Source organism: Varanus komodoensis, unplaced genomic scaffold (assembly GCF_004798865.1).
Source record: "Varanus komodoensis strain SLA01 unplaced genomic scaffold, ASM479886v1 scaffold38, whole genome shotgun sequence".
NCBI lineage: Eukaryota > Metazoa > Chordata > Lepidosauria > Squamata > Varanidae > Varanus > Varanus komodoensis.
In genome coordinates, this window is record NW_025335909.1 from 6,882,519 (window position 1) to 6,903,591 (window position 21,073).

At 50.1% G+C, this 21,073-nt stretch overlaps 2 protein-coding genes and 1 long non-coding RNA gene across 8 annotated transcripts; 1 reads left to right on the plus strand and 2 right to left on the minus strand.

Annotated features, from left to right (window-relative positions):
* Nucleotides 1-864: 864 nt before the first annotated feature.
* On the minus strand, nt 865-9,142 carry ARL6IP4 (ADP ribosylation factor like GTPase 6 interacting protein 4). 2 transcript variants are annotated; one of them, XM_044440522.1, is made up of 6 exons: nt 8,974-9,142; nt 6,999-7,402; nt 6,012-6,248; nt 5,789-5,906; nt 4,983-5,052; nt 865-4,492 (listed from the first exon to the last, which is right to left on the minus strand). In XM_044440522.1, exons 2-6 carry the CDS (start codon nt 7,198-7,200, stop codon nt 4,436-4,438), a joined length of 684 nt encoding a protein of 227 aa, XP_044296457.1. In that variant the 5' UTR covers nt 7,201-7,402; nt 8,974-9,142; the 3' UTR covers nt 865-4,435. The 2 variants fall into 2 exon arrangements, with proteins under 2 accessions (XP_044296457.1, XP_044296456.1); XM_044440521.1 differs by having other exon boundaries at nt 6,012-6,350; nt 8,974-9,141.
* On the plus strand, nt 8,848-9,505 carry LOC123028573. The gene is made up of 2 exons (XR_006415705.1): nt 8,848-8,981; nt 9,347-9,505. It is a non-coding gene; the product is annotated as an uncharacterized LOC123028573 (long non-coding RNA).
* A 689-nt stretch (nt 9,506-10,194) lies between these two features.
* Nucleotides 10,195-16,321, minus strand: OGFOD2 (2-oxoglutarate and iron dependent oxygenase domain containing 2). Of its 5 annotated transcripts, XM_044440517.1 has the most exons (8): nt 15,557-15,700; nt 14,086-14,142; nt 13,365-13,475; nt 12,841-12,940; nt 12,272-12,396; nt 11,806-12,063; nt 10,952-11,255; nt 10,195-10,608 (listed from the first exon to the last, which is right to left on the minus strand). In XM_044440517.1, exons 1-7 carry the CDS (start codon nt 15,698-15,700, stop codon nt 10,980-10,982), a joined length of 1,071 nt encoding a protein of 356 aa, XP_044296452.1. In that variant the 3' UTR covers nt 10,195-10,608; nt 10,952-10,979. The 5 variants fall into 5 exon arrangements, with proteins under 5 accessions (XP_044296452.1, XP_044296455.1, XP_044296454.1 ...); XM_044440520.1 differs by lacking the exon at nt 15,557-15,700 and adding an exon at nt 16,217-16,321 and having other exon boundaries at nt 10,195-11,255; nt 12,272-12,399; XM_044440519.1 differs by lacking the exon at nt 15,557-15,700 and adding an exon at nt 16,052-16,074 and having other exon boundaries at nt 10,195-11,255; nt 12,272-12,399.
* Between the last annotated feature and the right edge of the window lie 4,752 nt (nt 16,322-21,073).

Genomic DNA, 21,073 nt, shown 5'->3' on the forward strand with positions numbered 1-21,073 from the left:
TAGATGTCACACAGTGCCAGGCCCAGTTGTGCATGGATAATTTTTTTTCAGGAGACTTTATTGTTGTAGAACTTTTCCCACTTGGCTAAAAACGTAGAAGGGGCTCCTGCAGGATACTAGCCTGCTGTGTATATGCACGCAGTGGAACTTCCCGTGCTCGCTCTGCTTCACCCAGCCTCTCTCCAGATGTTTTGGGCCCCCGTTTCCAGCATTCCTAACCGTTGGCCCTGCTTCCTAGAGCTGGTAAGAGCTGAAGCCCAAAACATGGAGGGCCCCAGGCTGGTGCGGGCTGGCCCAGCCAGGAAGGCCGGCTTCTTAACCTGGTGATTCCAGGAAACGGTGGAGGAACTAAGTGTGGGGAAAGCCACGGTGGGTGCCGAGCAGACTTGGGCTTCCTCCTCAACTACGGCCCATAAGTGATGGTAATAATGATGGTTTTCACATTTTGCAAAGTAGCCCAAACATTTACAGTCTGAGAAGCGATTAAAATAACCAAAACCCCACACAGGGGCCTCTTCCTTGGGTGGTAACAGCCTTACACTGCTGTTCTATGCTTGTTTGGCATGGCCTGGTCCCCAACAAGGGCATCAGATACGTTGTGCTGAACGTGTGTACCTACAAAACCGATGGCAGCTGCATCTGTGCCCGCTGCTCTATGGGTCTTACTCCCAGGGCGAGGAGCGTCCCCGCATAGCAGCGTGGAGGGCATGTGGCACAGCCACCTGGTGGGGCTGCGGAAAGGTGGGCCTGAGGACACCTGGACAGGCCGTTGCCTGGGCAGCCCCACTCAGGCGGCGTGAATTCCGTGATGACAGGGAGGGAGGGAGGGGTACGAGGGCACCGGATAAATAAATATTGCGAGTCTGATGGAAAACAGGCCAGCCTTTATTCTATACCTTCTTCCCAAAACAAGGTCGCGCTTCATTAATTTACACTGGGCTGGATTGTGAACGTCTTCTGACAAACAGGTCTTTTAATTTCTTCGAACAATGTTCACACTGTCCTGAAGCGAAGTCAAGGGAAATCGGATGCTTTCGGGGTTGCGAACGAACGCTGCTGCCCCCGACCGTCTTGTCCCACATTTAATGAGCTGGAGCCGTCCCTCTTGTTCGGTATCTCTACCGTTGCTGCCAGGTGTCTTGTTCTCTCCCAGCACTTTAATTTTGCCTTGAAGCCCCAGGCGCCCTCCCCAACCATTTCAATTTTGCATTCAGCAGTGTTTCTTTTGTTGAATTGACGGGGTGGGGGGTGGGGGAAGACGGGTGTATAAGGATGTGGTTGGAGTGTGAGGGTGGGGCGGGAGAAGGGAACGGACCCATTTGAGGCTATTCAAGTACAGAAAGGCACAACTGAGGTCCCCGAGTCCAGCCGGGTCCTGCTGGTTCATCTCTCTTATTACGTTTTGTGTGTGCATGACTCCGTCGATCCTCCCGGTCTTGTACGTGACGATCATCTTTCCCTCGCTGTTACTGCCGCCTTGTCCTACGCCTGGGTGTGTTTTGTGTACGGTTATCACTTGTACGTTAACACCAATTAAAAGAAATGGGAAGGCTCTCTTGCAGTGTCTGCTTCTTTGCGAGGCTTTCAGGAGAAGGAACTAGCTAGCAATGTTCAGGATTAAGAAACTGGCTTTGGGATCCTAAGGAACAGGGGTCTTTCTCAGCCAGCACTTCGCTTCCACGGTAATCAGCCAGAACCTCTGCGGTAGCTCACTTGCAGGAGGAAAGTACAGGAAACAGACGGTTCTTTGCACGTCACTCTAACTACCCCGGCAGTGAGTGACGAGGGGTTGGTTGCGTCCAAAGCGATCCACAGTGAGCCCAACTGAGGACGGGTGTGGGAGAGGTTTGTGGCTAGCCACGAAGAGCTCAAGCTAGCCGCAGCCTCACAGAAATACCGATTTCACAGGGTCAAAATAGGTACCCTGAGATGAGATGAATTTATAGTTGACCCTGGATCCTGCAGGAGAGCAGGGAAGCAAACAGCCTGATCTCAGTTGTTAGGGAAAAGAATCAATCGGTGGAGCTGGCAGCTTGGTCAAGAGGACATCCTGTCCTCTGAGCTCTACGATGCAGCGGTCCTCCTCCTGCAAAATGTAACTTGTACCCCCTTTTTCAGACATTGCGCCTCCAAAGTGTTTTTAACATGGGTTGGCAGAAGGTAGATCAAGATGTAGCAGCAGATCCTAGTGATCAGGACTCGATCTGCAAAGTTTGACTCCCAGTTTCTAAGAATTGCAAGAATTAGAAAGCATTTCTCCCCTAAATTAGATGATTACAAAAGAACTGTTGGAGGGAAATAGCAGTGGATTTTTCTGTGGAAGGATCTGTGGTTTCGTTCTGGTACCGATCATACATTTGTGTGTTTAGAGGCATCTTGTTCCTCAATTCTGATCAAAGGTCCGTCTGCTGCACCACTGTTCTGCACCCAGTGGGCTTCCAAGGTCTATTAACACCCCCATGGCTTGAACAGCCAAGCTGACTTGGGAAACAGGCCCATGTCCTCTACCCACAGACAGATGATTCCCTGAGACACAGAAGGTAATTCAGATGGATAGAAATTTATATGCTTTGATGAACAGATTGTAGTAGCACTTTATATTGTACAATAGTGTGGCATTTGTTATTTGGAGCATTGGAACTAGAGCAGAAGTGGTGGTTACGGGGGAAGAAGGCATGGCGACCGCATCCTTTAAGGTCAAAATCAAGCCAAAGTTAAGCTGTTCCACTGATCTCAATGGAACAAAGTTAAGTACGCTTTTAAACTTTCCATTGAAATCTGTGGCTTACCTCTGCTGGACTGTCCCGTACAGCATTTTATAAATACTTTACAACACCTTCTATACCAATGATAGGAGATTCCCACTGAGACAATCCTTACATGAATTTCTGGTTCAACAAACGGTACATAGCAAAACCCAAACCATTTACATCAACATGCCCAGCCCTTGCTTCTCAAGGGCCTGTAAGAGTTTGTGGACAACCCCTCCCACCTTTCACAGGTGCCTCTTTGGGAGGCCTGCTCAGTATGCCCTCATTGCAGGACAGTATTTTCCATCCTGAAGCCCTGTGGTTGCAATCTGCCGTGTCTGGACAGCAACCGGTTTGGGGACAGCTGTTCTCCAGGGATGCCTCCAGGTAAGACATCTGCCCAAACAGAGACTGGGGGTGGGGATGCTGTGGCAGGGGAGGCAGAACCGCCCCCAGAGGGCAACAACACCCCCCTTAATGAATGATGCTTGTGGATTGCATAAAGCTTTTGGCATGAGTGGCACATGGGCTCGCTGCTACAGGAAGCAATCCAAGTGGAAGAAGGACTTAAACGCCTTAAGGCGTCACATGTTGTTGCAGATTCCAGCCAATAATGCATAAGCGATTCAGCAGCCCCGGCGGAGGTTAATGCTTTCCCGCGTGTTTCTGCTCTCCGGGATCAGGGAAACCTCCATTCCTTCGTGTTTCTCTACGGGCAGCGGGGCACGCATGCCTCAGATTCTAGCCTGGGGCCCTCCCTGTGCTCCAGGCCTACAACTCCCATGCTTGCCAAGACTACTGGGAGTTGGCTCCTTGCCATGTGCCACAGCTGGGAGGCCAGTCCAGGCCCCTCGCTGCTGCCGCTGCAGATCTCCCACAGGCAGAGGCTGGACTGAAGGGCCAGGAAAGCTGCAGTGGGGTGGCCGAGGGGCCTTGGGTGTTGTGCAGGAACAGTCCTGAAGCTCAAGCGCATCTGCAAGGCATCGCAAGGGTGAACCTGAGGGAGGACCGCATGCCAGGTCCAGGGCTATAACCAGAAAGGGGCCCCTGCCTAACCCTTGCTGGCCAACCCACAAGAGTGACCAACACCAAACTATCGTGGCGGGGAGGAGCTACTGGTGGTTTCCCAGGACAAGAGGGAACACACTCCGCTCTTCATCCAGATTTCTACAACTAGCAAAATTCCGGGGGCTACCCTTGAGCTGTTCCCTGCCCTGAAATGCAGGCAAACAGCTGGAATGCACCAGACTGAGTAGGTTCGGCCTCGATGCTGCAGTTTGCCCATCTGCCTTGGAGAAGGAGGCAGGAGTTGTCAAGAAAAGCTTTCGCCAGGTGCTCTCCTTGTCGTTGCTGGCCCTGCTTTCCCCCCCTGGGGCTTTCTTCTGTTGCCACTCACCCCTCTCTCGCTCTGGGAAACCTGCTTTCTGGTTTCACCACAAGGGAGTTGGGCTGGGTGAGGAAACAAGCTGTCGGTCGTGATTCGAGCCCTTATGGGGCAGCCCGGAAGCAAAACGGGAGGCAGCGAAGGCATGCGGCAGCTCTTAGACCCACGCCCTCTCCTGACGCCCCCCCAAAAGTACATCCCCGGAGCGCATAAGTGCATTTCAGAGGAACGAGCAGGGTTTATGCCTGTTCTCAGCTGGGCAGAACACCATCTTTGGCACGCAAGGGTGGGGTCCGACCTGTTACTGCAGCATCCCCGTCCTCATCTGGAAGGAAAGGCCGTCTCCCCGGGTGGCTTGCTGTGAACGAAGAGGCGGCACAGGTCACATGCCTTTGCAAGAGCAAAGGAGCCCCAATTTATAAAGCTCAGACATAGGAGGATTCGGAAAGCAGCTCCGCTTTCTTTGGGAAGAAAAGGGAAATAGGCAGCCCACAGGGCGGCAGAAAAGAGAACTGAAGCAAGAGGTAGAGTGAAGTCTGTCCATCCAATCCTCCCTGGGTACGGGGAATGCCCTCATGCTTGACAGACCTTACTGCCCTTCTCAGTAGGGGAACCAAAAAGTCTAGTCTATAAAACCAAAGAAATAAAGACAAGGGGACCCACCTAGGCAAGTCCAAAAGCTAGAATACTGCCAAGGGAAGCGGAGCCACTGTTACCGCATGACTAAAGAGCTCTCATCAAAGCTCAGCTGACCACAGCCCAACCTGCTGCCCAAAGCACGACCTTCACCATCCTCAAACCACGCCCCAGCCCTTGTCCCGTTCTGAAATAACCAAAGAGCCACATGCCTTGTTAATTTCTTTGTGTCTCTCCTTCGTAACGATCTCTTCAAGGACTTCACCGTCTCCCTTGATGAGCCTGGAAGAGAAACACAGGGCTTCCAGCTAGCTTGCCCAAACTGAGTGTCAACATGCCCACGTATTGTCAATGCTTGGAGAGCATCAGCTGGTTAAAGCCACGAGAGCACAATGACCTTGCTGACTCTGACCAACTGGGGATTCCACCAGTGGCCACACAGACGTCTCTGGGGAACCCAGAATGAAAATGATCCCGTCAGTTTACAGGAGATTCCATGCAGGGGGTGATTAAGAAAAGGACCGAAAGCAAAAATGTCAGTTGCATACATCCCTTACAAAAGTGGAGCCAAATTTGTCGGCTCAAGGACCAAATTCCATCTCGAAGGAAGAAAGAATTAAAATTCAAGTGGCTCATCTTTCGTGGACTGCTTGGGCCATGTCTTTTATTTTGGGCCAAGAGGGAGGGGCCATCGCTCCCACCTCTGTTCCGGGTGGGCGGGACTTCCCCTGCCCAGAGATGCGATGAGGGCGAATATGCTAAGAGTGCAAAGAAACCTTTTGTATTCACTGTGCTTTAAATATGCCAATTGTCAGCACAGCCATTTTCTACAAATAGGTTGCCTACGAAGGAACCCGAGAGGTGGAAATGTGCTAATAGGTGCTTGCTATGTGTGCGAAAGCACCAGAAGAAAACACAGCTCTTCATCAAGAATACAAACGCAAGAGAGAAACCAGCAAACTGGACTTCGTAAAGGTATTGCAGGGACCCCCGCCACCGCCGCCTCCACAAATGGCACCTGGTCCGTCCGGTTTCTGGGTCAACGACTCTCCTTATCACACTCTGGCGCGCGTCCCATTCCTCTTTCGTCATGGGCTTCATGGCTTGGATGCGGGACTTCTGCTCATCTGTCAGGGCTAAAAAGTGGACTGCAGTCAGAAAAGGCTCCAGTCTCCAAGTCAGAGCACCTGAGGCTACCCTGGGTAGTCCCCTGACACCCCTGCCGAGAGAGCAAGCCTTACCCGGCCCAGGGTCCGCCCCCGCCTCCTTCTGCCACTGCTCCAGGGATGGGCCAGGCAGCTCCTCTCCTGCCGTCTTCCCTTCCTTCTCTTTCTCCTTCAATTTCTTCTTTGCTTTCTTTTTGGCTTTCTTCTTTCTTTTCTTCCGCTTTTTATCTTTCTCCTTGGTCATCTTCTTCTTGCTTTGCTTCTTTCGTTTGGATTTGCACTCATCTTCACTGGACTCTTCCGCAGAGGAGTCTGAGGAGGAGGAAGATCCAGAAGATGAGCTGGTAGTCTCAGAGGAAGAGGAGCTGGTGGTGCTGGCTTTTCTCTTTTTCTTGTCCCTTTTCTTCCTTTTAACTGGAACCCAGCATTAATTAGACACAAGCAGGGAGTATCTATCACATGGCCAAACGGCTCCAGAGCTATCATCCAAGGAAGCACGGGAGGAGTTCTCTTTTCTAATCCCAGTGTAACTGCACTGGCTATTCACTTGTAGGGAAGGAGGGAGAGTTCTCAGAGAGTTCCTTGCCCATGGGAGGGCAGGGGAGCCATGCACCTTTCCAACAAATTATATAAGCAAGAACACGGACTTACTACCCAAAAGCATACACCCACGTTACAAAAGCTGGCTTTGGGCATGACACTTTCACAGCACACCTGAGAGATACAGATTTGCATGAACCCCCTCCCTGCCAAATTCCCAGTCCTGAAGGTCCCGGTAAGACATTTCAAGGAAATCAAGCCAGTGTTTGTTTTCAAAAGGCTGTAGGAGGAACTTCCTCACGCCGCTAATCTACCCAAGACGGCCAGCTCGGCTAATGGGGGTCTAGGGCAAAATGGGAGCAGCAGCTGCTATGCCCCTCCTCATCCCTGGAGGTGGGTCAGGGGCTGCACTGGCCCACAACTTAACGCTCACTGTCCAGCACAGCCCCTTCTGAATCTGCCCAGGGACAGACCCACAACCATGAAAGCCAGCGTGGAAATAGCCCACGCTCTGATTCTTACCTTCTTTGGCAGAGGCCGAGTCCATCCGAGGCCCTTGCGATTCAGGCCCTCTCTTGCCGGCTGGAGACGGGCTCTTCCTGCTGCGGGAGTCCTTGCTGCTCCTCCTCCGCTTCTTTTTCACCTTCTTCTCCACATCTTGCCTGCTCTGCGACTCGCTTTGGCTCCTGCTTCCAGATCTCTTCCTTGCCTGGCTGTGAGCCATTGCGCTACCTGGCCTGCTCCAGGCAAGTAGATTTTTTTATCCCTTTTAGAACAGTTGTGAGCAGAGGTCAAGACGACTGGTCGCTACACTGCCCTCAAAGATGCAGCCTGATGTAGATTCATAGCCACTGTAAGTAGTCCACTAATCTTTTCTTAGCCAATTCGGTAGCCTGCAGCAAGGAGTTCCATCAGTTAATTCTCTCCTGCATAAGAAAAGGAAGCACTTCATTTATCCTAACCCTCATAACTCCAGTCCATGAACATATATTTGTTGGCTAAAAAGTGCCACAAGACTCCTTTGTTTTTCTTTTAAGGGACACTAACCACCCACAAAATCTTCCTCCTCTGTAGCGTCATGATTAAGAGCAAGAGCTGTGAGCCAGGAAATCCTCCAGTCAAGCCTGTTTTCCAGATTAACCCTAGCTGGTTAGGGGGGATGCTGGGAGTTGTAGTCCAACGCATTTGGAAGGCATATGGTTGAAGATGGCTGATCTGAGGTGGGCTGGCCTCCACATTTTGTGGCAGGGAGTCTCATAGGTTAACCAACTCCCCATTGTGTGCAGGGCTACTTTTCTGTGGTGGCGAAGGGCACAAGTGAGTTACACAAGCGAACACTTCCTCTGTGGCACAGCAGACTACCGTGGAAGGCTATTGAGAGGATGCCATGGGGAAAGGACTCATTGCATGCACTCCTGACTACTTTGTAGTTGCGGGGGGGGGGGGTTAAAGTGTGAGATATGCGCGTTATTTCCCTTTCATTAAAGAGCCTCTTGATGAGGGTGAAAGGGGGGAGCACACAGGCTGGCTTGGAACTCTACATTAAGAAAACTAAGATTATGGCATCCGGTCCTATCACTTCCTGGCAGATAGATGGGCAAGAAATGGAGGTAGAGACAGATTTTATTTTCCTGGGCTCCAGAACCACTGCAGACGGGGACTGCAGCCAAGAAATTAAAAGCTGCTTGCTCCTTGGGAGGAAAGCTATGGCAAATCGAGACAGCATCCTAAAACGCAGAGACATCGCCCCGCTGACAAAAGTTTGTACAGTTGAAGCTACGGTTTTCCCAGTTGTAATGCATGGCTGTGAGAGCTGGACCACAAGGAAGGCTGAGCACACGAGAACTGCCACCTTTGAATTGAGGTGCTAGTCCCTGGACTGCAGAGAGATCAATTCTTGGCTTGGAACTCTACATTAAGAAAACTAAGATCATGGCATCCGGTCCTATCACTTCCTGGCAGATAGATGGGCAAGAAATGGAGGTAGTGACAGATTTTATTTTCCTAAAGGAAAGGAATCCTGACTGTTCTTTGGAAGGACAGGTGCTGAATCTGAAGCTCAAATACTTTGGCCACCTAATGAGAGGAAGGTTGAGGTTGGGGTCACTGGGGCGGTGGGCGTGGGGTTGGGGGGACTCCGGGGGATGCTGGAGGGCAGGAGAGCCTGGAGGAATGTTGTCCATGGGGTCAGGATGGGTCGGGAGCGACTTTGCCACTAAACCACCACTGCGTCCCTTCAACCCTGGTAAGAATCACCACCCAGGAACAACCCAGCCGAGAAGCTGCGCGGCTCCTTTAAGAAATGCTGGCAGCTTCCGTTGTCCTTTAAAGCCTCATCGGCCAATCCCAGCGCCCCCGTCCTCGCCCACCCGCTTCTTAAGCCCCGCCTCCACCGCCTTGCCAGAAAAGCTCCCCGCCCGGCAGAGCGCATGCGTAATGAAGAGCAGGCCGAGGGAACCGTTGCGGACACAATTGTGTCCCTTTCTGCCAGACTCACCAAGTGAGGTAAGGAATTCGCTGCCGAGGAGAAGGAAAGAAACGCGGCGCGGCCTGAGAAGCGCCTCGGCTGGGGCGAGCTCTCCACGCCTCGGCGGCAAGCCCTCCGCCTTGAGCACCGAGCGGGCAGGCGCCCCCCCTTTCCAGCAAGCGTTTCGCTCGCTGCTTCGGCGACTTCCGCTTTGCTCCTTGCGTGTTGCTCAGACGCGTCCGCCGGGAAAACGGAGGCTGCGTACTTTGGTTCCCCCCATTCTGGTACCCTAGGCCACAACAGCGTCTCGGAGTAAAACGGAAAGGGAAGGCAATGCAGAGCCTTTCCCGCAGCTTCTTCACTTCGCTAATAATTTTTATTTCTTTTAAATATCTTTATACAGGTTTTCTGTTCAAAAGGTCCGAAGTGGCTTACAACAGCAAAATCTGTCCGTGGTTACCTTTGTCTGAAAGGTGGGCTCTGCGTCTTTAACAAGAAAATATTTTAAGCATCTTTTGTTCCTATTTTTCAACTCTTAGTAAAAGTATGCATTTTCTAATCACTTATGTTTTTACCTTTTTCATTCACTGCCTAACTTGGTGTGACATACTTCATCCCCGCAACAATTTTGTGAGATAAGCTAGGCTCAGGGCCAGGCTGAACTTCAAGGCTGAGTTAGAATTTGAGCACTAAACAAACAAGTTAGAACCAGATTCCTCAGCCCCAGTCCAACACCTTTAACCATGCTTTTGCTTACGCCACACAGTGTTTCTTATAATCAGTTAAGTTCTTAGATCAAAGGCAAGTCCTTGGAGCCGTTTCTTCAATTGTGTTAACATACTATTCAAATTCAGCAGGCCAGAATTTCTACCTTGAGCGATCACCACCACCATCCTAGCTCTATGAAAATATTTGAAAATTCCATAGAATCAGAAGAGTTGCCAGGGGACATTCAGGCTATTAAGTCCTATTCCAAGCAGAGTGCAGAAATTCAGTTTAAAGCTTTTTTTTTTTTTTGACGGATAACTGCCTATTCTCAGCTTCCAGTGCATATTTGTTATCAAAGGTGCTTTTATGCAGTTATGGGAAATAAGGATTCAGTCAACCATCAGTGAGAATATGTGTCAAAATACACTTTTGGCAAATGGTAGAAATGAGCTATAAGGTATTTTGTTTCAAAGTACTAATAACTTTTTGGAATATGCCCATAATCTGTTGTCTCGCTTTGCTCACAAAGAACTAAAACAATGCTTGGAATTGGTTCTCCTTTTAACGGATTACTACTTTTAATTAATAAGCACATGCAGATTAATGGTCAAGGCTGAATTTAAGCTACAGAGGCTCACACAGACATAACAAACATGTAAGAAGCACCCTGCTGGATCAGTCAAGGGTCCATCCTCTTGCCCATTTTCCCCAGTGACTGCTGTATATACACAGATGTGCTGCCTTTGATATTGCACATAAACATAGAACCATCAGGAGCAGTAGCCTCTGATAACTTCCTCCTCCATTCATTGGTTTGATCCCCTTTTTAAAGCCATCCCAACTGGTGCCTGTAGCTGCATTCAGTTCCACAGTTGAATTCCATGTTGGTTGAAGACACGAGGAAACTGGCCAAAGGAGTGGAAGCTCACATGAAACTGAGTAAGGCAAGGTGGGTAGCTGGGGAGAAACATAAACAAAAGGATGGTGGCATTGAAGTTTGGAGGTAAGAAAGAGATGAGCTGTCAGCTTGATTCACATTTGGAAGAGGAAACTTGCTTGTTCCAATATGTGTTCTAAAGCATCAGCAACTGGAGCCCCCCCCCCCCCCCCCCCGCATCTCCCTTTTGGCCACCAACAGAGCCTCCAGTCCCAAACAGCAGCTTCGCCCTGCTACATTGTCCGCTAGCCCCCTTTTCTCCTAAGCTGGCGCCCAAGCAGCTGGTTAATTAAAACACACCACACTCTTTGCTTGGCCCATGTAAGCTCCTTATAGCTACCATCTTTCCCTCCTGCCACTAACATCTTTATTGAAGTAGAGAGGCATTGCCCTATGTTACAGAGCACACGTCCACAGTCTTGGTCTGTTCGTCTTCAGGACTCCTGGTGAACCCGTCTCCAAATCCCTCGGCGTCCACCAATTCAGGCTCCCTGTTGCACATGGGACAGAGCTGGTTCCGAATACTGGATGCCCGCATCCAGACAATCAGGTTCCAGCGCTCCCCGGAGGCGATGGGCAGTGCTCCATGCATCTGCCCTCCCCTGTGCAACAATCCGTGGAAAGGCACGTGTTCGACTTCGATGTATTTTGGCACAGGGTTGGCATCCTGAAAAAAGAATTCAGGGAGATCATACCATTAGCTGCAACCTTTGCGAGTGCTGCCAGCAAAATGAGATGGCCTTGGATAAGAATATGAAGCAGAGACTATTGGAATATTTTTTCACGTGGCACACCTTTTTGACACATGGACTTCGCCTCCACAAGCTGACCAACAGCTTAAACTTTTTTTTTTAAGAAGTGGACTGGAAAAATGGTGGAAGAGCCCAGCAGTGACTAAATGGAACCACACTCTTCTGCAGTATGCCCTATCCAATAAAGGTCGCTCGGGTGTCTTTCTTGGTTGACCAGCAAGACTGGTGACATGTCCCCTTTGTCCCAAGTCCCATTAACTAGGGATATGCGGCTGTTATATGGGCAGCTTCCATGCAGTTTTTGTCGCTCATAAGCTGATCAAAAGCTATCCTGTCGGTTTGTCTAACACTTCCTCTTTAAGACAGCTAACCTTGAAGCCGTCATATTTTTGTAGCAACAACTGTGTGCATTTATTGCTCTTACTATATTACAAAGTGTATTTTATTTTAAAAAGAGGGAGACACCTGCTTGAATTCGGCAAAGTAGAGGTTGCCTTCACTGAAGTCTTTGCCCAAGGAGACATTAAGTGTCACTTCTGCATTGTCATAGTGGGAGCTCAAATCGAGATCTTCGTGCAGGTTATACTTCACAACGAAGGCTTTGTGGCTGTCCAAACAGCTTCCCCCACAATCTGGGTAAAGCAGCGCTGTGAGGGGCTGCAAGTATTTCTCCCGCAGAGGTGTGATGACAGTTTCATCCATCCCAAGTTCATTTAAGAGAACCTACAAAGGATGATGTGAGAGAAAGGTGGGGTGTGAGCGAAAAAGAAAAGGGGAAAACCCCAATGGAACGCAAAAGATGAAATGGCTAACAGAAGGGTTGGGCTATTTGGCAGTGGCTAGCTTCATACAACACAACAAGCCATGATTCAACAACAACCCATGATATCCCATTTCCTAGTTATCCTTGTCTACAAAATATGACTCTCACCCCATAGTTATTCATAGAGTTGGGTCTCCCCTTGGGCATCTCAGACTGCTCAAAATTCTCGAGCTCCTCAATGAAAGCCTGGCAGAATTCCTTGGTGAACAGTGGTAAGCGATAGATTCTTTTCTCTGATGAGAGGAGGGAGAAAAACAAAAAAATGAAACAAGCTTGGTTGCATGTGGAAAGGAAAAATATTTACCAAGTAACAAGTCAGGAAAGGATTTTTTCCCCTTATACAATGGGGGAAAATGGTTCCTCCTCCTTTTTCTGGGAAGGTTATCTTGCTCAGAGGTAGAACTTCTCATGAATATCTTTTGAGTTGCCATGCAGGTCCCATGTTTTATCCCTGCCAAACTCCCGTTTAAAGAATTTCAGGTGCCAAAGCTGAGAAAGACCTGCCTCTGCCCAAACCTTGGCGAGGCTCTGTTTCTACAAGCCCAGAATGGGCCAATGGGCTGACTTCATACAAGGCTGCTTCCTGTCTCCAGGTGAGCCATGCTTTCCACTGAGCCGTAAAATACTGTTGTCTATGTGGCCTTGCAAGCAGATGATGCATCTGAGCCAGAACATACCTGATATGGCTTCCACACGGCACAGGACCCCTTGGAGCGTAGCATCTTGGGATGTGCAGTATTTGACTGTTTCTAGAAATTCTGGTGCCAGGAAGGATTCCTAATGTTGGAGGATAGTGGCAAGGATAGAAAATCACCGTTTTTTGCAAACAATTTACGTTCAACGGGCCTTTCCTGTGCCTCAGCTGGAGGGCTGTTTCCAGAGAGAGAAGAGCAAAGGTCGTGGGCCTGGGCTTTTGGCTGTGGTGTCCTGGAAGGGTTGCAGGCTCAACTGTTCCCTCCCCACACACCTGCACTCTGGCAGTGCCTTGGCTTTTGATCCCTCCACCCCAGCCGACAAATTCCGACCTTTATTTGAGGGTCACGTGAGCACCAACACTAACCAGGATTACAGTGACACTTTTACACCAACCTGGAAGGAAGCAGGCCCCCTGCTCGTGAATGTTTTAAAAACTGAGAACATTCTCTCCATCCACTTCCAGCACATTGAAATGTGTGCAAATGCCATGAAGCAAGTTCTTTACCTGTAAAGTATACAGCTGTGGATGCCGTGGTCTGTAGCTCTGGGAGATAATTCTTTTTCTTTCTCTTGACCGGAAGCCCAGTTCCTTCCTCCTCTGCACTTCTTGTTCAAGCTAGGAAAATCCAATCTGATGTTTATTAAGAGGTAATCAAATGGATACCAGAGAGATTTATCATGCTGACCTTCTCTAAGCATACTCGGGGAGGACCTGGGCCCTCTGATACTTAAGTAGCCAAACTTCACAGCCATGCTATTGTTACAACTAACACACATAACATACATTTAGTCCAATCCTATCCATTTTCATTTGGAAGAAAGTTTTGAGAGTCTGTAGGAGCTGTGGCACGTCCATGTGCCAGGGTCTGCAGCCCCATCATATGGTGACTACTCTGGAAATTATCCTGTATCACCGTCAAGGTTCACAAAGATCTGCAAATCCACAAAAGGGTTGTCTCTGTGGGTTAGTATCTTCACTATTATCCAGCTCTTGAACCCTCCTAGGGCCCCTGAAGCAAGAACTTCCTTTGCAGACCTGCAATGGTCAGGGACCAGAAGCGATTGTCCAAACACACCAGCATAGCCCTAGTCACATTGTACCTTTGTGCACTCTGTAATTATGAGCTGCTTTGGTTGAACAGCAGAGTATAAAATACATTAATCAACAAGGATTGAGTTAGTTTTCTTGCAAAAACCCCAACACCCAGACTGTGAAACTGCTGTACCTCTTCAATTACTGCTTTGAATTCTTCCTCGCTTCTACAGCCACGTTGTCTTAATGCCTGCAGAATACAGAGATGCCAATGGCATTTGCACACTCTATATAATCAAATACAACCCCTGTTATTTCACAGTAGAAGCCACTGTTTCCTGCACCAGCCTGCAAATGTCCATAAAAATAGACCAAGGATTCAAATAACACAGAGGCAGATCTTGTTTGTATAAGTCCAAAGATGCAGGTTTTTTAAAATAATGTGTATACCAGCTCTGAAAACAAAAATGTGGATCTCTCTTACACACATCCTGTGCATGTAGAAATAAATCCCACTCAATTCAACGGCACTTATTCCCAAATTCCAGCACGGGAGTATAGTTCTACATACCAGTCTTAAGCATATTTGCTTGAAAGTAAGTCCTGCTGTAATATGTCCTTTGCTATTTAATAACTGCAGGTTATTTCATTGTCATCCCTTAAATACTTTATTTGGAAGATTTTATGTTTCATTGTGTCTTTAACTTGCTTTGAAGGCCTTTGGATGGGGGAGAAACAGCTTTCACAGTTAAGGAACAGGTCGGTCCCCAAATTAGTGTGCCGAGGATCAAAGTGTTAAAAGTGCACATGTACTCAGATGCAAGCCCCACTGAGTTTAGTGGAACATTCTAGAAAAAACAGTCTTGTAATACTTAAAAGATTAACACATTTATTTTAGCATATGCTTTCATAAACAGTCTACTGTTAGATGCAGGAAGCATTAACTTAAGCTTTGCAAATTTATATACTTGTCATTGTTATGCGCCATCAAGTCATCTCCAACTTAGGGCAACCTGGTCAGTGAAAGTCTTTCAAAATGTCCTGCCTGCTTGGCTCTTGTAAATTGAAGGATGCTTTTCTGCCTAACTATGCATAAAATTGTGCCTTTAATAAACACATGCTAAGTACTATATGTGCTATATAGAAATCTTGCTTCATTTTGAAACAATCCAAAATGAAGCAAGATTTATATCTAGCACATGTATATTAGAGGCATGATTCAATGCATATTTAGATGGGAAAAGTTCTGCAACCCCCGCACTGTTCGGCCAGTTACACCATAAGGCCTTTTTTCTGCCTAACATACAGAAAAGGATGGGCCCCTAAATCTATCAATCTGAAGTTGATACTCCATGTATCTGAGAAAGTAGAGAGCATGCACGAAACATGCCAAAGTAAATTTGTCAGTCTTCACATGCTGCAAGACTTTTTTTGTCCTATAAGACTAACAAGGCTGGGAATCGTAAGCCTTAACTTTTTAAAGAATGCTCTGCCGGAACAAACAGTAAATATTTCTCCCGCTCCTCCTCCTCCTCCTCCTAGGTCGAGTTAGCTCATGAAACCTGGTTCTAACCCGGACTGACAGCTCCAAAGGGGGAGTGTGTCTCCATCTAGGTACGTAGAATTTCCACCCGCCTTAACTACCCGCGCTGCTCGCCATTTACCGGCCCGTAATCCCTCCGCAGCTGCTCCGGATCCCCCGCGTAACGGACGTGGAGACTGTAGCGCGGCACGAAGAGGTTGTCAGTGAAAAAGCAAGCGCAGGCCCGAAAGCGACCCCCGCCCGGCCCCATGCCTCCCCGCTCCATGATTCCGCCCGGCCCCAAAGGGGGTCGGACCACAGCTCCAGGGGCAACGGGTTCGGCGGCGAAACCGCCTCGGTCAGAAACAAGCGTCCGGCACTAGGGAGCGTCAACAAAGTACAGAGTAACGTGTAGGGTGGAGAACACACCTTCTCATCTAAAAAAGAAAAGTCTAAGCGAGTGGCCACAATGACAACATCGTGTGATAACCACCATGCAGCAGTGTATTGGACTCGTCTAGTCATAACTGTAGGCTAGTCACAGCCAGACCGACCTCACAGGGTTGTTGTGAGGATAACATGGAGGAGATACACTGGTTCCCTTAGAGGAAAATAAAAGCAGGAATAAGTATAGTACATAAACAGCGATTATTCCTTGAACTGAAAGAATCCTTTGGCCTTCCCGCCACATGCTGCAGACAATTGCCGCTCGGGCGTCCAGCAGTTACGACTGGGAGCAAATATGCGGCTGCAGCCGAGCTCATCCGCTGGGCATATTCGGGGCCGCTGGTTTCCCATTCACCTGCCATTGCCGCGGCTGTTTCCGGAAGGGATGCCGGAGCGGGACGGGCAGCTCGCTTCCCCGCCGGTCCCGTGGCGGGACCGCCCGTGCAGCTAACGGAGCCCCGCGGGGCAAGGCCTGTCCGCTGCCCCGGCGGGAGCCCCCCGCGCCCCCGCTGCCCGGGCGGCCTTCGCCTCGCGGGGGTGCTTTGAGTATCCGCAGCCAGCCAGCCAGCCAGCCAGCCGCGGGCAGCGTGCGCGGCGGCCGGGCGCCGCGCGGGGGTGCTGCGGCGAGGGCCGCTTTCGCACGGCCCCTTCCGCCCCAGCCTGGCAGGGCGCCCCCGGCGCGGGGAGGGAGCGCCGCCCGGGAGGCCCGGCTGCAGGCGTCTCCCCGCCGCGGAGCTCGGCGCGCCCGGGGCCCGGGGCCCGCGACCGCGCCCGCGCCCGCCTCCTCCGGCGGGCCTGCGGAGCATGGACTCTGCGTTGCAGGTGGCCGAGGTGGAGGTGGTGGTGGAGTCCTCGGGCCCCTCCAGCAAGTTCGAGGACATCTTCCGCCTGCTCTCGGAGGGCTCCTTTCCCCCCAGCTTCTGCTCCATCAAGAGGAAGAACCTGAAGCGCTACGCCCAGAAGTTCATGGTGGAAGGTACAGGTGTGGGCGGGGGGGGGGCAGCTTTTTTCGTCTCGTGGCCAGCTGCAGCAGGGCTCCCACGGGGGCAGGCAGGCAGGCATTCGAAAGGTGCAGCTTTGCCCGGTCGCAGGGAAAGGGGGAATGCTTCCCAGGTGCCCCACCTGGTCGGGGCGGGCGGGCGGGCAGGTAGGTGGCTACTAACAAAGCAGCAGCGGCGGCGGCATCCCGGTTGCAGAACCAAGGGCTGGTTCAGAGAAGCCCCAGAACTAAGCCCGTCTCTGTTTTACTAGCAAAGGACTGAAGTCCTCGAAACAGGCAGGTATACTGAGAGCGGCACGCTCAAAATATCTGGAGATCTGCTTTCTGCCTGCCTCCAAAGCGGGGTGGACAGATGGTATTGGACTCCATCTCCCATCAGAGCAGCCAGCAGGCTGCAGCATCAAAGATGATCAGAGTCGCAATTTAAGGCGATGTGCGGGCACCCAGATGCCCCACTCCCCCTCTGAAGGCTCAGTGACTCGCTGTTTTAATTTGAGGGTGTTTTGTGGGATTTGTTTTATGAAAAATGTGGTGTTGGGGTTCCCTGTTAGGGACAGAAAGCAGTATAAAAGTGCACTAAATAAAAACCTATGATGCCGTTGTGTACATTTTGAGTTCTCTTTCTGAGAACGCAAGCGAAATGTTTCAGCTTCCTTATCACCTGCACTGAGCCTTCCAAGGTTTACTGGAAAGCAAATCCCATTCCGATCAGTGGTACATACCCCCCAGGAAGTGTGTTGGCAGTTGCAGCCTTAATAGCCATGAATTCCCTTGACTGAGGTCATTCCAAAACAGGCTTGGGGTTTGTAATCCCGTAAGGTCAAAGTCAAGGTAAAGGCTGCACTGCGGGTCTCTTGAAAATCAGTAAACAGAGCGAGACTTTTTTAATCCTCCTGACTCCACCTGTATCAGCCTTAGAACTTCAGCAGGGGTACGTGCATGTGTATATATTGAATATTCTCTGTAGAAATGGAATAAAATAGATAAAAGAGCAGTAGGAAGGGTGCTGTGAATCTGGTTGGCCACAGAATAAACAGAATGCCAGCCTAGAGAAGCCCTTTTTCTCATCCAACAGAGCTCTTCTCCCATTCTTACGGGTTTTCTCTATGAGCCCTCTTCCTACCCACCCTCCCTGAACTACATTTCCCAAGGTTATCTAGAGAAATCATATAAACTATACAAGGAGCTTTGCAAAAAAAAAAAAAAAAAATTTGCATTTTGAAAACTTTTTTTTAGGGTTTCAACTTTTTTTTTTTTTTTTGCAGCTTCTCCTCCTCCAAAATCAGCCTGCCTTGTGAAGCCTCTGAGGAGGCTCAGTTTGCATTGATCTGTTTTAAATTCAACCTTTTATATTTTTTGGGTTTTGCACCCCAATTTTCTGCAAGCCCTTAGTCTTCCCTAGTCCCCCAGATGCCTCTTGCCTGTGTGTGGATCGTGGTCTTTTTGGGATCCGTACTTGAATCATGAGCTGACTATTGGTCTATAGGGTGACTGGAGTGTAGACAAAACTCGGAGAGCCAAATATGAATCTTATGCTAAATGTATCCTTGCATTTGTTATGCCTGATTGTTTTAAATAGTAGATGTACTCCTTCCACCATCAGGATTATGGATAAAAGCCTAACTCTTTTAGGGGGTGTCATGCAGAGGTGGGTAGAAACCTGTTTTTCCATGCAGAGGAGGGCAGGACAGTTTCCAATGGAGCAAAGCTTAGGCAACGAAGGTTCGATTTGGAGTACTTCCTGATAGTTAGGACCTCCAGGGTATTGAATGGGCTTCCACGGGAGGGGGTTGAAACCCCATCGATGAGAGTGTTCAAGGATAGGCTGGACAGCACATGGTAGGCATGTCATGAGCAGAGCTGGCTGGAACTATGGGTCAGTCTAGATGGCCTGGGAGACCCCTTCTGACTTGCTCTGTTTTCTATGTTTGTCTTTTCCCTGTGTTGGAATCCCAATTAATCCATGTTTGTGCAGTTTTTCCCCATTCTAAAAAGTCAAGACTCCTCTGCTAAGATTTAATTACTGGAAGAAGCGCTTTAAGTTAAGGTCCTGCGGTATTTCTGGTTTTAGCCATTTGGCCTTCAGCCTCTAAGATCTTATCTGAGATGGAATTTTGGCCTTTGGGAAGAAAGGAAGCTGCACCCCTGTGTTAGCATAATGACTGTAGGGGCAGGAGTGAAAGTAGGGCCTGGGCTAGACAAAGACTGCTGCGGATGCTACTGGGCTGGCTATTAGAGTTCTCTCTCCTGCTCCTACAGGCGGTCGTCTCTACTACGTGGGTCCAAAAAAGGAGGAAAAGCGAGAGGTGGTGGTCGATCCCGAGAGGCGTCGGCAAGTCTTTCTGGAATGCCACTTCACAGAGACGGGGAACCACCTTGGGCAAAAGAAGACGGTGCACCAGATCCAGAGTCGGTACTACTGGCTGGGCATCGTCAAGGATGTTGTGGACTGGGTAAATGCAAGCAAAACCTCCCGAGGCCGCTGGAATCACGCCTTGCTGATCAGCCATGGTGTCTGAGCAAGAGCTCAGGCTGCCTTGTGCTTGATTGGGCCTTTCACCATTCATCTAGCCCCTGGCAGCGTGCTGGGCATTTAACGGAGCCTGGCTGGGTGCCTCCCTGTTTCGTTTAAGCCTGCTGTTTCTCCCACTCTCTCTTTGTGCCCAGATCAAGATGTGTGAAACCTGCCAAAACGTAGAGCACAGCAAGAGCCTCTCGAAAAAAACCCGGCCCATCAAAGTGGAATCGCCTTGGGAAATTCTAGGACTGGATGTCTATGGTAGGTTTCTGTGACGGAGAGTCATCCACACTCACCCGTCTGCTGCTGGATGTTAGAAAAGCATGAAGCTGGTTCTAGTTGATGCAGACGGGTGGTGCATTTAGCCCAGTGCCTTCTAGTCTGACAGCGGGTCTTTTCCGGCCCGGTCCATGATCCACTGTCCAGCCTGAGAGATGCCAGGGGTTCCACCCAGGCGCTTCTGCCTGCAGTCCTTCTGGTCCTGCGTGTTCCTCTGCCCTTTCTCAGTTCCTCGATGCAATAGTATGTGTTAGGTTGTCTGACAAATACTTATTAATTTTGTTCAGTTTCTTGGGACTTTTGATACTTTCCCCTCCTGGTCCAGGCTCACACAGCCATCCTAACTTGGCTCCTTATGCCAGGTGAGATCATGCTCCTCTTCAGGGTGTGAAGCCATGGTCCTTCTCAGAGATTTAGGGCAGGTTCTAGATCGGACGGGAGATTCAGGAGGACAGATTGAAGGAAGCACTTCTTCACATAAGGGGCGGTGTGGCATTTGCTTCTACAAGGCGTAAGGATGGCCACAACCTGGATGGCTTTCCAAGTGGATTAGAGAGGAGAATTGTTTCCGGGTGTGTAATTTTGATTGTAAACACATGTACAAGCAGCAACAGGAGTTAAGGTGGGCCATGTGACTGCCCGATGCCTGGAAACTGCCCAAGGCGTGGCATCAGCAGAGCAAGGTATGAGAGGAAGCCAGGGCTTGCTCTCCCGGCCTCACCAGACATGGCTCCCAAAGCCTGAGCCACGCTGGCCTCTCTCTCAGCGGGATTCCCTTTGCCACTGTCTTGCGCTTCCTGCCCCTGTGCTGCCATCATGGCGGCTGACTGTGCCCGGTGGGTTTGCTTCCCTAGGACCCTTCCCAGAGACGGCCCGGGGCAACATGCACGTCCTCACCGTGACGGACCACTACACGAAGTGGGTCGAGGCCATCCCCCTGCAGAAGAGAGACCCATCCTCCGTGGCAAAAGGCCTGGCGTCCCTCTTCTACAGGTCTGTCCCCCCAGCTCCTTTGGCATGGCTTGCGCAGGATGAGGGCGCTTGGAAGAGGGCCACTGCTCTAACCTGACGCAGGGAGGTGGAGAGCCGGCCGGGGGCACTGGAGGACTCCGGGCTGAGGGCGGCTGGAGACTCCCAGTCAGACTACCGCCAGCTTTGTGGGCCCCTAACCGTTATCTGTAGCTGCTGCCTTCATGGTCTCTTCAATAGAGTTGTTTGCCATGGTTTTTCTGCTAGTGTGTCCCCCACACACACACATTCATGTTGTCATATATGTTGTTTGTAAAAAGCAGCATAAGAACCCAACAGAAGATGATAAGAATTGCTGAGCTGGATCTAACCTGGCCTCTCGTTTCCCGCAGGGGCCACCCACAGGCCTCTCGAAGTCCGCAGGCCGGGCAGACGGCAGTGGCCCT